Source organism: Zingiber officinale, chromosome 1A (genome assembly GCF_018446385.1).
Source record: "Zingiber officinale cultivar Zhangliang chromosome 1A, Zo_v1.1, whole genome shotgun sequence".
Classification (NCBI taxonomy): Eukaryota; Viridiplantae; Streptophyta; class Magnoliopsida; order Zingiberales; family Zingiberaceae; genus Zingiber; species Zingiber officinale.
In genome coordinates, this window is record NC_055987.1 from 66,264,686 (window position 1) to 66,282,954 (window position 18,269).

General features: G+C 36.9%; 1 protein-coding gene and 1 non-coding gene across 3 annotated transcripts; one reads left to right on the forward strand and one right to left on the reverse strand.

Annotated features, from left to right (window-relative positions):
- Positions 1 to 8,872: 8,872 nt before the first annotated feature.
- Positions 8,873 to 8,980, forward strand: LOC122039150. The gene has a single exon (XR_006128042.1). It is a non-coding gene; the product is annotated as a small nucleolar RNA R71 (small nucleolar RNA).
- Positions 8,981 to 13,597: 4,617 nt separating this feature from the next.
- On the reverse strand, positions 13,598 to 15,794 carry LOC122025775 (pentatricopeptide repeat-containing protein At3g12770-like). Of its 2 annotated transcripts, XM_042584660.1 has the most exons (2): positions 14,303 to 15,794; positions 14,028 to 14,214 (listed from the first exon to the last, which is right to left on the reverse strand). In XM_042584660.1, the coding sequence occupies exons 1-2, from the start codon at positions 15,723 to 15,725 to the stop codon at positions 14,177 to 14,179; spliced, it is 1,461 nt and encodes a 486-aa protein (XP_042440594.1). In that variant the 5' UTR covers positions 15,726 to 15,794; the 3' UTR covers positions 14,028 to 14,176. The 2 variants fall into 2 exon arrangements, with proteins under 2 accessions (XP_042440587.1, XP_042440594.1); XM_042584653.1 differs by having other exon boundaries at positions 13,598 to 15,794.
- Positions 15,795 to 18,269: the final 2,475 nt, after the last annotated feature.

Below are 18,269 nucleotides of genomic sequence, written 5' to 3' on the forward strand. Positions count from 1 at the left end.
GAGGTCTTTGTTCCTTTATAAAGTCGGGTATAACAGGAATGACCTCAAATGGTCCTACTCAATACACTCTGAGTGTACTAGTGTAATTATATAGTCAAGATAAACTAATACCTAATTACACTACGACCTTCTAATGGTTTGTTCCTTTCCATTCTGGTCGTAAGCTACTGTTTATAATTTATAAGGTACTGATAACATCATCTTCTGTATGTGACACCACATACTATGTTATCTACAATATAAATTAAATGAACAACTACAAACAAATGTAGATAATTAGACCAAATGTGATTCTTTATTCATAATGAATGTTTACAAAGCTTAGGCTTTCAGTATACACTCCAACAATCTCCCACTTATACTAATGACTAAGCTGCCATATCTTCTACCATACATCTGATTCCCATTCCCTCCACATGCTGATCGAAAGCTTTCGCCGGAAGGGCCTTAGTGAAAGGATCGGCCAGGTTATCCGCTGATGCAATCTTGGCGATGACAACTTCTCCTCGCTTCACGATATCTCGTATCAGATGGTACTTGCGCTCTATATGTTTACTTGCCTTATGAGCTCGTGGTTCCTTCGAGTTTGCAACTGCACCGCTATTATCACAATAAATTGTGATGATTTTGGCAAACCAGGAATCACATCTAAGTCCATTAGAAAGTTCCTGAGCCATACTACTTCTTTAGCTGCCTCAGAGGCTGCTACATACTCAGCTTCCATGGTTGAGTTCGAAACGTATTTCTGCTTAACACTCCTCCATGAAATGGCTCCATCTCCTAAAGTAAACACATAGCCTGATGTAGACTTACTACTGTCCCTATCTGATTGAAAATCAAATGTAACCCACAGGGAGCAAATCATCCGCTTGGTAAACTAGCATATAATCCCTAGTCCTTCTCGGTACTTTAAATTTACTGCAGTCAATGTCCTTGTCCGGGTTACTCGATATCTGCTGACCATGCCTACGGCAAAGCAGATCCGGTCTCGTGTATAGCATTGCATACATTAGGCTTCCCTCAACCGAAAGGAACCGCTTTCATGTCCTCTATCTCTTTTGATGTCTTTGGAGACATCTCTTTAGATAGAGCTACTCCATGTCTAAAAGGTAAGAAACCTTTCTTGGAGTCTTGCATGCTAAAACGAACAAGGATCATATCTATATATGAAGCTTCAGATAGGCACAACATTCTTTTCTTGCGATCCTTTATAACTTTGATCCCAAGAATGTGTGCACATTCTCCTAAGTCATTCATATCAAATTGTTTGAACAATCATACCCTTACGTCCGATAATACCTTGACATTGTTGTCAATTAACAAAATATCATCTACGTATAGTACAAGAAATACCACCACATTTTCGTTACACTTCTTGTATACACAAGACTCATCCGGACACTGAATAAATCCATATAACTGGATTACTTCATTAAACTGGATGTTCCAAGATCTTGAAGCTTGCTTCAGTCCATAAATGGACTGATTGAGCTTGCATACTAGATGCTCTTTGCCCTTTTCAATAAATCCTTCTGGTTGCTTCATATGAATGTTCTCTTCAAGACTTCCATTAAGGAAAGTCGTCTTGACATCCATTTGCCAAATCTCATAATCCATATGAGCGGAATGAATAAGAGTATCCGGATAGACTTAAGCATGGCTACCGGTGAAAAGGTTTCCTCATAATCGATTCCCTCTTTCCGAGTGTACCCTTTCGCAACAAGCCTAGCTTTGAAGGTTTCTACCTTCCGTCTGTCCCTCTTTTCCTTTTGTAGATCCACTTGCATCCAACGGCTTTTACACCATCGGTGGTTCTACAAGCTCCCAAACCTTATTAGAGTACATGGACTCTATTTGAATTCATTGCCTTTTGCCAAGATCTGCATCTATATCTTGGAGTGCTTCATCATATGTCCAAGTTCATGTTTACAGGATCAAGTCCAAGACTCTCCCAAAACATGAATCTTTCAGTGCCTCACAACCCTCCCACTACGACGAGGCCCTGTCTGTGGTTGTGTATTATGTGTGACACGTGTTGCGGTCTCTTGTGGTACTTCATCTTGTCCTGTTGGTACTGAAGTAGACATATCCTCTCTAAGTTCTTCTAAAACAACTTTACTACTGGGCTTGTGATCCATTATATAGTCTTCTTCTAAAATTGGGCATTGGTGCTAACAATGACCTTCTGGTCTTTAGGACTATAAAATAAACCACCTTTTGTTCCTTTGGGATATCCTACAAACACGCGAACTTCTGTACGAGATTCTAACTTATCAGCATCAGGTGCTGGACTACCCTAAATCCGAATATGTCTTAGACTGGGTTTTCGCCCATTCCACAATTCTATGGGAGTAGAAGAAACTGATTTAGAAGGTACTAAGTTCAGAACGTATACTGCTGTTTCCAGAGCATATCCCCAAAACGAATTTGGTAATTCTGAATAACTCATCATTGATCTAACCATCTCCATAAGAGTCCTATTCCTTCGTTCGGCCACACCATTCTGTTGGGGTGTTCCAAGTGCAGATTGAATCCGACCTCGATAAGTAATTCCTAAACTCTCTAAGAGGTATTCGCCACCACGATCTGACCGTAGTGTCTTGATACTTTTACCTAGTCGTTTCTCCACATCAGCCTTGTATTCTTTGAACTTATCAAAGCACTCGGACTTGCGGCGCATTAGGTAAATGTATCCATATCTTGAATAATCGTCTATGAAAGAGACAAAATATTCAAAATCACCTCTTACCTGGACAGACATAAGACCACACAAATCAAAATGAACCAATTCTAACACTTCTTTGGCTCTATACCCCTTGGCCTTAAACGGCCTCTTGGTCATTTTACCTTCCAAGCAAGATTCACAAGTTGGAAAATTTTCCAACTCTAATGAACCCAAAAGTCCATCGGCTATAAGCCTTTGAATCCTACTTAAGTCAATATGACCAAGCCTTAGATGCCAAAGATATGCTTGGTTTATTTCCGAAGGTTCTTTTCTCTTATTTGAGTTAGAAGATGAGTTATAAATTTTCATGTTTTGCTTTGTGGGAGAAATTGGATTTAAAGTATACAAATTGCCAACTAATGCACCAGAACAGATAATCACTTTATTTCTCTTAATAACTACATCGTTACTAAAGGAAACTGAATATCCATCTAAAAACAGTTTAGAAACTAAAATTAAATTCTTTCTAAAACTGGGTACATAAAGACAATTTCTTAAAACCAAATTTCTATTTCTATTAAAAGATAAGTAGACGTCTCCCACTGCAACAGCTGCCACCTTAGTAGCATTGCCCATGTAGACGGTAATCTCTCCTTCAGTTAGTCGTTGGGTTTCCTGGAACCCCTGCAAGGAATTGCAGACATGATCAGTGGCTCCCGTATCTACACACCAGGTGCTGGTAGATAACACCGCTAAACATGTTTCAACAACTAGAGTATGAGATATACCTTTGTTTTGGTTCCTACGAGGATAGTCCGCCTTCCAATGTCCTGCCTGCTTACAGATGAAGCACTTGCCCTTCGGCTTCTTCATTCCAGCTTTAAATCCCGTACTCTGAGATTTATTCACTTTCTTTGCTGAACCAGCTTGTTTCTTCTTCTTCTTTCCTTTCGGTTTAGAAGTAGAACCGTTTTCAGCATAGTGAATTTGAGCATTGTGACGAAATAATCCTTCTGCTGCTTGAAGTTCTGTCAGTAGTTCCGCTAATGAATAAATAGAACTGCTCAAAACTTCTAGGTAGCGTTTGGAGGATCATATCGATCTGGGTTTCCCCATCAATTTCTCCTCCAAGGATCTGTATCTCGTTCAGATAAGCCATCATCTTTAGGATATGATCCCTTACAGGAGTACCCTCTTGCATGGTGGCTGTCATTATCTTTCTCATGGCTTCTTGCCTAGAAGCCCTATCCTGATGACCAAAGAGTTCCTTGAGATTGTTCATAATATCATAGGCTGTTGGTAAATCTTGATGCTGATGTTGCAATACATTTGACATTGAAGCCAAAATGTAACACCGCGCCATCTCATCTGCTTTTACCCATTTCCTATGATATTCAATCTCCTCTTGGGTAGATTCAGCAGTAGGTGCATCAGGGCACTGCTCAGTCAGTACATATTTATAGCTTTCAGCAGTAAGAACAATGTCCAAGTTTCTTTTCCAATCTATGTAGTTTGGTCCAGTAAGTCTATTCTGTTGAAGTATGATGGACAGTGGGTTGAAAGACATCCTAAGAATCACAAATAACTTTTGGTCAGAACTCTAAATTTAGAATAATATTGATTCCTCAAACAATACTATTTTAAATTAACCAACACCTCATAACACCGTCAATTTTGTATGCCACGTTAATGTGGACGTATACAAATTCAACATTTGTAAAAGGAGGATTTTAACCCATTAATTTTATTATCTTGTCAACCTAACTTTTTGACAAATAAAATTAATAGTTGGTATTATTTGGTCACACAAATAATAATAGTGACTCCGTTGGGGAGGATACTATTAGATGTGTCTAAGTGTATACCATTACTTGACACTAAGTCCATTAATAAGATTATGCCCCTTCCGTTGGGGAAGATCACACACTCTTAATTAATTTCCTATAGTCATCCAAAAATGGAAGTATGTTCTAGTGATCCACAAACAAGCTCATCCGTTATGGAGGAAGGCACTCAGAGCCAACGCGCAAGCTTGTTTGCATCACTTACAAATCAGTAATGGAGACCATGGGATTTATTTAAAAATCCCTCTCCCACTTAGTTATTTATAAATGAGGAATTTTAACTATGCTAGCCTACTAAACTTGTAAACTAACATGCACACACAGCACAATATAAAAGCAATAAATAGAAAATTTAATTTTCAACTATTATGGCTTTTATCTTTAATTGTCCTCCGTGTGTTGTCATCCGAAGCTGCTGCCTTATTTGGCCACCGCCACCGGGTCTAACTGTCGCATCTTGCTCCGAGTTCCGCTGCGCCTCTGGTCCTTAGAAGGTTCCACGCTTTGCAAGATTCGATCCGCGACATAAATAGAATTTTACATTTTTGATCCTATATTCCATAAAAGGAATGTACATGTATCTAGATCAAAAATAAAATCCTAATAAAACTAAATACAGCTCCTGCTGTATTTTAATACAATCATGCACACACATATAAATTGCCCTTGACATGTCCAGGTCCAATCACACACATAATTAACTAAAAGCCATAATAGTTGGATCCTGCATCCACAAAGTTAGCACATCCTACTATTATCCTGCCTAAATTATGTATGACATGTGCATAATTAAACTAAATACCAAATACACAGAGGCAAAACCCTAGCTCTGATACCAATTGTTGGTTGCTACTCGGAAAACCTATAGGTTCCACTGTACAAAAATTTTGTACAAAGGTCTGAACCTTTTTCCTAGCTACCATGTGTTCTTTTAAATTAAATTTTGGATCGCCTGCGGAACTTAACACGTTTGATCCAAAACTTAATCTATTTGTTCTTTTAGGTTTTGACTTGGATCTCCTGCGGAACTTAACACGTTCGACCCAAGTCTCCTTAAGTTATTAATTCCATTAAATATTAATTTCCATAAAAGGTTCCCAGTACTGACGTGGCGAGGCACATGGCCTTCTTGGATATGGGAGCAACCACCACCGACTAGACAAAACCTTTAATAGAAAGCTAATATTTAATTTCCTAAAATAACTTTAGGTTAACCAAAGAGAACAATCAAATCACAAGGAAAAGAAAGAAACAAAAGAACACAACTTCGAAAAACATATTTGAAATACTAGAACGTAAGCCTCTTGTATTTGGTATTATTTCCATAAATAACTAGCATGATGCGGAAATAGAAATTACTAGTTATACCTTGTAGAAAAACCTCTTGATCTTCTACCGTATTCCTCTTCTAACCTCGGACGTTGTGTGGGCAACGATCTTCCAAGATGAGAAACCACCAACCACCTTCTTCTCCTCCAAGCAAGGTTCGGCCACAAAAGAAAAGCTTCACCAAGGAGAAAAACCAAAATACTAACCAAGCTCCAAGAGATGCTAGCTTTCTCTCCTTCTTCTTCTTCTTCTCCGAGTAGTATCCGGCCACCACAAGAACTCCAAGGGAGAGGGAGAGGTTCGGCCACCACAAGAGGAAGAGAAGGAGATGATGGCCACACCAAGGAACAAAAGAGGGAGAGGAATAATAGATGTTGTGTCTTGTGAAGGCACCCTCACCCCTTCTTTTATATTCCTTGGCCTAGGTAAATTAGGAAATTTAATTACAATAAATTTTCCTTAATTTCCTTGACATGATTTAATTGAGAAAATAAAATAATATTTCCCCAATTAAACAATGATGGCCGGCCAAAACAATAGGAAGCAAATTGGACAAGTTTCAATCAACAATTAAAACTTTCCTTATTTGTTTCCGGAAATTTTAAAAAATAAAATTTCTCTTTAAAATCTCTTCATGGTTAATAAAAGGAAATATCTATAATTTTAATTTTATTAACATGTGAATAATTTTAAAGAGAAAATAAAACATCTCTCTAATCTACAAATAAGGAAAGAGATCTAATCTCTTTCTTTAATCTTTTGTAAATCTTTTACAAGAGAGATATTTTAATTTTAATTCTCTTTTAAATTAAATCTTCCACATAATAATAAACATTAAAATTAAATTTTCTTTTACATTAATTATGGCCGGCCCTACTAGCTTGGGTTCAAGCTAGGGCCGGACACCTTAGGCAGGCCCTAGCTTGGTTCCCAAGCTAGCTTGGCCGGCCCCCTTTAGGTGGGTATAGAAGGTGGGTATATGTGGGTATAGTACTATATAAATAAGAGGCTACGATAGGGACCGAGAGGAGGAATTGGTTTTGGTCTCCCGATAAAATTAAGCATCCCATGTTCGCCCCGAACACACAACTTAATTTTATCAATGATAATTCATTCCACTAGAGAACTATCATTGAACTACCGCACCAATCCCAAATTACATTTTTGGGCTCCTTCTTATTATGAGTGTGTTAGTCTCCCTGTGTTTAAGATATCGAATGTCCACTAATTAAGTGAGTTACTGACAACTCATTTAATTAATATCTAAGTCCAAGAGTAGTACCACTCAACCTTATTATCATGTCGGACTAAGTCCACTTGCCGGGTTTAACATGACAATCTTTATGAGCTCCTCTTGAGGACATTATCAACCTAGTATCACTAGGACACAGTTTCCTTCTATAATCAACAACACACACTATGAGTGATACCATTTCCCAATTTATCGGGTTTATTGATTCATCGAACTAAATCTCACCCATTGATAAATTAAAGAAATAAATATCAAACATATGTGCTTGTTATTATATTAGGATTAAGAGCACACACTTCCATAATAACTGAGGTCTTTGTTCCTTTATAAAGTCAGTATAAAAGGAACGACCTCAAATGGTCCTACTCAATACACTCTGAGTGTACTAGTGTAATTATATAGTCAAGATAAACTAATACCTAATTACACTACGACCTTCTAATGGTTTGTTCCTTTCCATTCTGGTCGTGAGCTACTGTTTATAATTTATAAGGTACTGATAACATCATCTTCTGTATGTGACACCACATACTATGTTATCTACAATATAAATTAAATGAACAACTACAAACAAATATAGATAATTAGACCAAATGTGATTCTTTATTCATAATGAATGTTTACAAAGCTTAGGCTTTCAGTATACACTCCAACAATATAGGGCTGGATGTAGGGTCCTTATATTACATTATCTGATCTAGTAGGGCCAAATAATTTTTTATCCCAATAATCAAACCAATCCAATCTGCGATTACCCTTACTTGTAGCAGCTACTGTCGATAAGCTACTACATGTTGTATCAGCTAATGCCGATTAGCTGCTATACGTGTAATAAGTAATGTCTATTATCATTTTAAAATATGTTATTTTTTTATTATATTTATATTTATATTTATATTTTATATTTTATTAGATATAGGGTTGGATATCCAAATAACTAGCAACTCGTCGGATATCTGATACATAAGAACCACCGGATATAGGGCCAGATGTAGGGTCCTAATATTGCATTATCTAATCTAGTAGGGTCGGATAATTTTTTACCCCAATATTATTATCACAGAATTTGCTAAATTCTTCATCATTCTTTGCTTTCATTGGCCTTTTTGGGAAAAAGAATTGATGGTACATAGGTTCTTAACGAGGCATTGACCTGAATTCATCTTTCTTTTCTTTGGATTTCTCTAGTGTAAGTGGCAAAGGTCCAAATTATTCATTTATCTTTGGTTTTACCAACCTGTGAGGGAATGGTATACACTCTTGCCGAAGTGTTAGTGATCAATTTTTTTAGAAAATCAAATTTCTCAATGTCCATTCCTTCATTAGTGTTACCACCTTTCTCTTGCACTTCTTTTAGATTTCTCCCACTCCTCAACTCAATAGCATTTATTTTGGTTGGGAAGGATGACTCAATTGAAATTTGTTTTAGAGCTTCAATACCTTGTAAGGCCAAACCCTCTATCTTATCATCTAGCAGCTTAAATCTTTGATTCTATGGCTTGATAATAGTCTCCACTAGGTTTTCATAAATCTTGAGCAGTTTCAACAATTCTTGTTTGACATTCACATTTGCATTTATGGGTCGAACTTTAGAAATTCTTGGGGAAGATGTCATCAAATTTTCATTTGACCATCCATGTAGGTTTAGTGTCACTTGATCAATTAAGTCATACGCTTCGTCCAAACTTTTATTCATCAAAGAACCTCTTGTAGCTAAATCTGAAAATGACTTATTTGAGAAAGCAATTTCCATATAATATATGCACAATCATCTACTTCTCCAAACCATGATGAGGGCATTGCCGTAATGAACCCTTAAATCTATCTCATGCCTCATATAGTGATTCTCCATTTACCTTAGCAAAGCTTGTGATTTTATATCTTAAATATCTCATCCTACTTGGAGGAAAAAAGTAATTCAAAAATCATTGCTCTAGTTGTTCTCATCTTATGATCCTTTGTTGAGGAGAGAATACAACCAAGACCTTGTTTTATCATTGAGACTAAAATAAAATGCTAACAACTGAATTGCATTTGTCAACACTCCTTCACAATGAACCATATTACAATATTCATAAAATACCTCAAGGTGTCAATATAGGTTTTCTGAATATGCTCCTCCAAATTGGTGATCTTGTAACATGGAAATTAATGTCAAGTCTAGTTGGAAGTTGTCGGCATTGATTTGAGGTAGCACATTAGGGGATCTTCCTCTTCTAGTTATGGGTGTGAAAAATTCTCTCAAAGACCTATTTGCCATATCAATGCTCATTATATCTTGTCAAAAAAATTAGTAGATTTTTAGAATAATCACAATCACCTACAAAATAGAATTATTAGAAAAAAAAAATATAGAATTTAAATAGCAAGAAAAGAAATGTAGAATTAAAAATAAGAAAGAAAATATAAAATTTAAGAGAAAAAGGAAAATGCAAAATTTTTAGGATTATTAATTAAATCGCTAGTTAACTAATGTTAATCGAAAATAGACCCCAACAACGACGTCAAAAACTTGATGTGGTCTAACTGCAAGTGTATGGTTATGTTGTTATGTAATAAAATATTGATCTATAAGAACTATTAATTAAGCACTAGCTGTGTTCGCAAAATAAGTTATCTAGAAGATACGTGTTTGTGTGTGGGCTTGAGAGATTGAAGGAGGAAAATGTTAGTAATTAGCCCTAAGAGCCAATCATGAGATGATTAGGCTTTTTGGATTAATCATTGAGTTAGACTCGAATGAACCCACTCATTGGATTAAGTGTAATCCGAATTAGACTCATTGAGTTAGACTCAAATAGATCCAATTGTTGGATTGAGTCGAATTGCATGGGAATCAATGGGTTAGACTCATTGGATGAACTTGAGTTCACCAAGGAAGTTGAATGGTCAAAATTCAACCATTGGATTGAATGGTTGATTTTGAGTCATTGGATTAGAAGATGAAAGGGTGGAGACTCTTGGTATTCCATGGGATGACTATAAATATCATTTGCATGATATTTTTCATAAGATTTTCATCACTTGAGAAGTGAAAGGTCTCCTTGATCTTCTTCTTCCTCCTTCCCTCTTCTTGGCCGAAACTCCTAGTTGAGGTTGCTAGCATAACCTTAGGTGTTTTAATCTCCATCTTGTTGAGTTTGTGAGACAAATGAAGGCAAGGCTTGTTTGTGTGGATACCGTAGAGGCGCGAACAATTGATCGTGCTGTGATCCGAGCCGTTGGGAGATCGTGTGCACGCTTCAAAGGTATAACTCTATCATGTCTTTAGATCTAACTTAGTATAAGATTTTGTTTCCCTTCACATGGATCTTCTAGAGGAAATAGGTTTTTTCCGTTGCGCGTTTGTGTGTTTAGCAATCTATTCCCTTACAGGAGAGAGAGTTGAGAGAGCCAGAGAGAAAATTTTAAGAGAGGGCTGAGTGTAGAGAAGGTCAAGGGAACACAAATAGTCTATGGGAGATGTTGAATTAGGAGATGATTCAAAAATTTTGATTTCATTACAATGTTTGTAAACACCTAATCTATATTTGATTTCCTATCCTTAATAGTTATTTATATAGGTAAACTATCCTATGATATCTGATGTGAAAAATTGGGACTACACTAGCGTATCCATTCTAATTTGTCGTTTACTTTCAGAGTGATAGAACGAAGTGATTACTTTCTTAAGAAGATCTCTATCACATAATCCCAAAACCCCCCGAGTTATCTTCTCCTATTATGTGGCGATAAATTGGAACCAATCCATTAAAACCTATGATAACTTATATTTCCTCATGACATACTGATTTACTTTAGTAGGAGACTCTCCACGTCTTGAGTTTCTATAGGTCGGAGGATTGAGTTCTCCTTTTGATTCATTCCCACACCTCATGGGATATAAATCTTATACTTTTGGCATCAAGATCATGTGTACATAGTAGGTCCGAACTACAAATACACATGTCATTGAATAAGAAACATGCAAACTCAATAGATTCAACAAAATAGTGTTTACAACTCAAAAAGACTAATCTCTAATCCTAGAGTCTAGAGATCTACTCTATGTAGAAGGAAATACAACTAAGAGATAAAGAAGATAGCAATCTACAACTTAATATATAAGATAGAGAGAAGAGAATGCTTATCAATTTGTTGTCGATCTTTTCTGATAAAATCATTACTTTGGAAGTAGACGATCGTTGAGATGGATAAAGATGAGTTCTCTAGGATTTCTCTTAGAGGGAAAAATCCTCTCCCATGGAAGGGGGCGTAGATAGGTCGCACAAACTGTGACTCAAACTAAGATAAAAGTTATGGCTTTTTAAAATTTAATTTGTAGTGCAGTTTAAGATGCCGACACAACCATGGCTGGTCATGGTTAACACTAGAAAATGATCAAAATTGACATGGTCGTGCCCATTGGCATAGCCAAGTTGTGATAGAAGTTGTCGACTCCATTTTAGTACTATTTTGTGCTCGATTTCTTTCATACGAATACTCTCGTGTCATCGAACATGACCGAAGTGTATTCCTTGATTAAAATTTCATTTTGAAAGTCTTTTGAACGTTTTTCTTCATGTATGATTTGTGTGTTTGGGTCGATAATGAGGCTTGATGATGAGACATGGCTAGCCTTTGTTGAGTGTTTTTTCACTTCATTCTTCATCTTTCTTGGCTATATGAGCATGCTTATGTCATGGGACACAACTGGATCACACCAACTTCACATTCCAAGGGATTTATGCTCCATTTTAACTCCAAATTCATGCCTATCAAAAACATAAGCAAAGAGCAGTTCTCTAAACTAAAAGAGAAAAATAATGAAATCACATAAAAATAAGATACGATAATGTAAATTATGCACATAAAATACAGATAAATGTACAACAATCAATGCCTAGATATATAAATAACCTATACACATCAACATGGCAGCGACAACAACTCCTTTACTTGACACATGATAGAACAGGTTCAACCCACTCCTCACCTCAAGGACGATGTACAAGGAGATGGATGATAGCTAGGGTGTGGCTAACATGGAAACTTTTATATTACCTAGCGGGTGTTGGCTAAAGAGGGGACATACTCTCACTCTCTCTTTTTCCTAAGTTCTCTCTCAATTTCTGTGAGTATTGTCTCTAGTCAATGTGGTGGTTGACTTCCCAAATGCTGTTCTTCTTCCCCTTTCCACTACAAAAATCTCTTCCTCAATGACTATTATGGAAACTTACAAATGCTCTTCCCAGTAGAAGACCCTTTCTTTGCTAGATCAAACCCTTCTCCCGAAGAAGGCAAGCTTTGTTTTGAGCCTTGTCCTGACTTAAGAATCGGAGGGGTAAGGCTAGCACTACCGGCTCCTGCTGATGTGTGTTAATATATCAGATCATAAGTTTACTTGTCTGAGGTGAATTGCTTTGATAGGCCAGTCTCGGCGCATAGCAAAAGAAGTTCTGCCAGCAAGAATCTTCAACTCAAGTGGTGCGATATGTTAGGAAGCCACAGATCTAAGCAGGAGATTCTGACCGCATCACTATTCACTATTTTTGTTCAACAACTCCCTGCCAAGTTTTATTGGTTCTATAATCAACTCATCTTGACCATCACGTAACTGATAATACAACAATCAACAAGTCAATCAATTGAGCCCCGGAATAGAAACTCACATAAACATTTTGTGTTCTTCCAAAATAAATTTATTAATTTACTAATCTGTACATGTTTCAGTCAATTGAAACAACACTTCTCACTCAAATGAATAGTTAACTCAAACTAGTTTCTAAGGTTGAGTCAAGTCTAGTTTCACTTAGTAACCCTTCATACAACTACAACTACAATGTACTCTTAACTTCATGCAGAGGTTTCATATCTAAACTTTATGGGTAAAGAAGTCTTGCTTCTGAGTCTTCTGGGACAAGAGACTATATTTTTTAAAATAAGATTTTATCATTTATTAAGCATTTAGTTCTTCGTGGCCTGCAGAGACTTCAATTGTCAAATATCTTATCCTTGATCTACTTGAAATTCTTCTTACCAAATATCTAGTTCTTAATCTATCAAAATTCTCAACTTGCTAAATTTTTAGTATTGCACCTGTAATATTAATGTCAATGTTAAATATCATAACTTGCACTGCACATTTGGCATACTATATTAGTATTCATAATATTATCCAAAATTTAACCTTTACTCAAACATCAAATTATGGCGCACGATTGCACCAATACTACTCTTGTGGTGGTACATTAGAAAAGTAATAGCCCTTGGCTTTCATTGTTTATCCCAAAAACACTGATTTGGGTTGAAGCTTATTCAAATGTTTAACAAAAGCTTCATATTCACAATCATAAAGGCATGTTTGGGTTCCTTCTTTTACATTTCTCATATGCAATTTTATTAATATACCTGTTTAGGATGACACAACATCCAGTGCATGCCACCAAAATGGAAGCAGCAAATCAATATGACTCATTACGGACTGAAGCATATTCAATCAAAGAATATAGTATTGTGTGCATTTCCCCAAAATGAAATATCAAAACAACTCATTATGGACCAAAGCATATTCGAGAAAGTTAAATTTCATTAGAAAATAACATAAAATTGTGGTATTTCAAAAAGAGTCCATTATGAGAGAATCCTCAAGGATAAAGAATTTGACGACATCAAGAGACAACCAAGCCACAGTTAGTCTGTATTAGTCCATTGATTTCTGTTTTCCTTGTGGCAAAAAAATCAAGGGCGGGAAAACCCAGCACAGTGTAGATTATGTTTCCCCACTTTCTTAAAACGCATATTATGCTTGTATGGCATCGTGGTTTTAATAGCCAATAACTCCAATGTCTGAGTCAAGAAAACTGTAACCTGGTTGTTTCTTGAGTCCATTCAATTCTGCCAAAGCTCTAACCTTTTCAACGTCAGTCCACCTTTTCTCCATGGCATACATGTTGGAGATGTTAACATAAGGACCAATGTGTTTGGGTTTCAGGTTGATTATGTTTTGAGCTGCAATCTCAGCAAGCTCAACATTATGATGAATCTTGCAGGCAGAGAGCAGTGCTTCCCATACATCAGCATTCAGCATTGCATCCAAGTCAGTGTCTATGATGAAGCTATACGCATCCTCCAAATCTCCAGCCCTTCCAAGAATATCAACGATGCAAGAATAGTGGTAAGCCTTAGGTTTCAAGAAGTACACCTTTGACATCTCGTAGAAGATCTCCTTACCCTCATTAACTAGTCCTGTGTGACTGCAGGCTGATAGAATTGAAGTGAATGAAACCTCATCGGGTCTAATGCCATGTTCCTTCATCTCATTAAAGCAAGCAACTGCCTCCTTCCCCCTTCCGTGAAGTCCATACCCTGAAATCATTGCGCTCCAGGAAACAAGATTTTTCACTGGCATTTCATCAAATACTTGACGAGATGACTCAAGACTTCCACACTTGGCATATAAGTTTACGAGTGCAGTTCCAACGTAAACCATGTTTCTATGTCCCCTTCGAATGATATGAGCATGAAGGCTCATTCCAAATGTTAAGGCTAGCATCCGACTGCATGCGCCGAGCACCACTAAAAGTGTTATTGTGTCAGGAGGTACGCCCTCCATGTTCATCTGGCAAAAAAGAGCCAAGCCTTCAGCAGCATTTCCATGACGGGCACAACCAGAAATAATGGAGTTCCATGAGATCGCATCTCTACTGCTCATCGCATCAAACAACCTACGTGCACCTATCAAGAACTCGGACTTAGAATACAAGTCGATGAGAGCATTACACAAAAAACCATCTAATCGCAAGCCACTACGGAGCATGTGTGCATGGATCTCCCTTCCCTGCTTTAATGCCATCAAATTTGCGCAGGCAGGCAGTACTCCCAGAAGAGATGCCTCATCCCATTGGTCTTTGTTGGCTAAAGTATCAGAAAAGAGCATGAGAGAGCTCAATGGATCATTATTTCTCGCATAACCCGAAATCATTGTATTCGAAGTAGTTAGATCTTTAACCGGCATTCGGTCGAAGACCTTCTGGGCGCATTTCATACGCCCACATTTGGAGTACATGGACAGAAGCGAATTGGCCACAAAGACGTCGTCCGCATACCCGGAAATAGCTATCTGAGAATGTATCCCTTTTCCAACTTTGATGAGGTCAGGATCGCCACACGCCATGAGAACGAACGGATACGTGTAGTTGTCAGCACGGTGACCAAAGCCCAGCATCTGGCGGTACAAGAGGAGAGCTCGAAGAGGCTGACCGTAGAAGGCGTAGCCACGGATCATGACGTTCCAGAGGAAGGTGCTCCGGCGGGCGATGGCGTCGAAGATGGCGCGGGCTTGGCGGACCCTGCCGCAGGCGGCGTACATAGCACAGAGCTTGGTGCGGAGGTAGGTATTATGGACGAGGACGCCGGAGGTGACCATGTGGCCGTGGATCTGCAAGCCATGGCGCAAGGACTTAGAGTTGGTGAGGGATTCCAAGAGCCGTCCGCACTCAAGGGAGGAAAGCAGGTGATTCCATTGAGGTCCTGCTTGTGATGGAGATGGACAGGGGTCGGGATCCAAAGGAAAGGTATGGAAATAGAGGGAGAGTGAGGGAAAGATCAATCCGAGCGAGAGGTTGGTGGAGCTGGGACGACATGCAATGGACATGGAAGTGTATCTCCCTGCGTTTTTAGCTTGCCACACAGTTGAAAACTTCAAATATCATTTCCATGTTCCCCCTCCGTCAGCATGGGTAAGGGTAAGACGGACCGCTTTTTTAAATTCAATTCAGTTAAAATAAATCAGATATTTCACTTATTTTAATTTGGATTCAATTTTAATGTTATCTATTTGGTTAAACCAAAATTTAACCTAAACCAGATTTAAAAACCGAGTAATGTTGATGTCTATGTGGGCTGCGTGGCTAGGATTTTATAGTTTTCAATCCTAAAACCCTAAATCTCCTCATTTGCTTGCCGCTCATGTCTCCCTTTCTCACCCCATCACTCAATCCCCTTTGACTCTTTGACTCTCGCCGCTAACACCTATGGGCTACGACTCCGCCAGTCCATCTTGCTCAACCCTCTCTTCTTTCATCGTGTCTTCACATCTCTCCATCAATCCTCTCATCACCAAGCACCTACTAGAGTACTGCGAGGCTGCGACTCAACATCTCCATCCATCTTCCCCGCTCAACCCTCCCTCCTCTTGTCGCTCTCACCGCTGGCTCGAGTGCTCATTGCTCCACATGGGAGTCCCCTTGTCCTCACGCTAGGATCGCCTATGTGGATAAATTAGAGGTATTTGTAGGAAATTTATTAAGTCACACTTAGTTTTTGTTCTATTGATTAGATAGTTACTACATTTTAAGGGCTTTCGTTCCTGTGTATGGATTTTGACTTCTTATTTTTTCTTCTTGTTTTCAGAATACACAAATTATTAGTTTTAATTCTTCCCTTTTCTTTTTCATTCCTAACCACATCTGAGCAACTTTAATTAGTAATCTTTGTATTGATCTTGTACCGACATATCAATTTCTTATTGAACTCAAGTAGTTAACGGTGTCTATATATCTTGATAAGTATTATCATGCTTTATTTATAGTTGAGTTTCATATTTGTCTTTTAGTTTTAGTTAATTATATTTTAAATAGTGTTATTGCACCTTATAATTTTGAACTGTGCTTGTGATATGTAAAGACTGCGTTCAATATTTATCTAATATCATTACAAGGAGATTTATCAAATATGAATGTTAATAATATCTGTTCAATACCAAAATATGAAATTGGTCCTTCAGTGGGAACAAAAACTATTTTAGATTCTAAAGGAAAGGTAACCAACAAAAAAAAAATGAAACTAAGAAGTGAAATATGAGATCATTTCATAAAGTTTACTAATGATGCTCATATATGAAAGCCAAATGCAAATATTGTTATAAAAAACATTTGTGATTCATATAGAAATGGGATAACAAGCTTGAAATCTCATATTACCTTATGTAAAAAATACCCTCATGTTGTTGAAATAACTCGAGCACAGTTAAGTTCAATGTTCAAAAAAGGGTGAGGTGTGTTTAACTTATTGGAAATTTGATCAAGATGCTACTAGAAAAATATTAGATAGAATAATCATAATGGATTAACTCCCTTTCAAATTTGTAGAAAGAGAAGGATTTAAAACATTTATGGCTATGATATGTCCAAAGTTTCGAATTCCTACAAGTTATTTGTTTGAAAAATTGAAAAAATTATTGCATGATTTAGCACAAAGAATTTGTTTGACCATTAATACATGGACATCGATTCAGAAAATCAACTATACATGTCTAACAACTCATTTTATTAATACAAATTGGATTTTACAGAAAAGAATTATCAATTTTTGTCTAATTACAAGTTATAAAGGTGATGCTATTAGTTTAGACATTGGAAATTACTTGAGGAGTTGAGGAATTAACAAAAGTTTTACTATTATAATTAATAATGCAAGTTTAAATGATGTTACTATCAATAGTTTCAGAAAAAAGATGATTAATTGGGATTCCATTATTTTGAAGGGAGAATATGTTCATATGAGATGTGTAGCTCATATAGTCAATTTGATTGTTGCTGATAACTCAAAAGATATAAATTTATTTTTGATGAAGATAAGGAATGAAATCAAATATGTTACGCAATCCCCCTCTAAATTAAGAAAGTTGAAAGAATGTGTAGAGATTAAAAAAATTGAAAGCAAGAACTCATTATGTTTAATTGTACCAACTAGATGAAACTCAACTTTCTTGATGTTGAATACAAATCAAAAATTCAAAAGGGCTTTCGATAGGTTTGATGAACAAGATCAATATTTCAAATTAGATCTTTAATATATAGAATGACATGTTATTTGGAATGATAATGAAGAGATGATACTTGAATCAGATGGTAAATCTAAAAGAGAATTGAAGACTTTTGATGGGAAGCCTACAAGTGTAAATTGGAATAATGTTAGACTTTTTGCGTCTCTACCACAAGTTTTTTATTAGCTAACAATAAAAGTATCAGGATCTTTGTATATCACATCCAATACTTTTGCACATGAGATAATTATATCCATACCATCTTGAAGGAGTGGCAAGAAAGTGATGATCTTGATGTGTATTCGATTGGAATTAGAATGAAAATTTTTTTGACAAGTATTGGGGAGATCCCAAGAAAATGAATAAATTGTT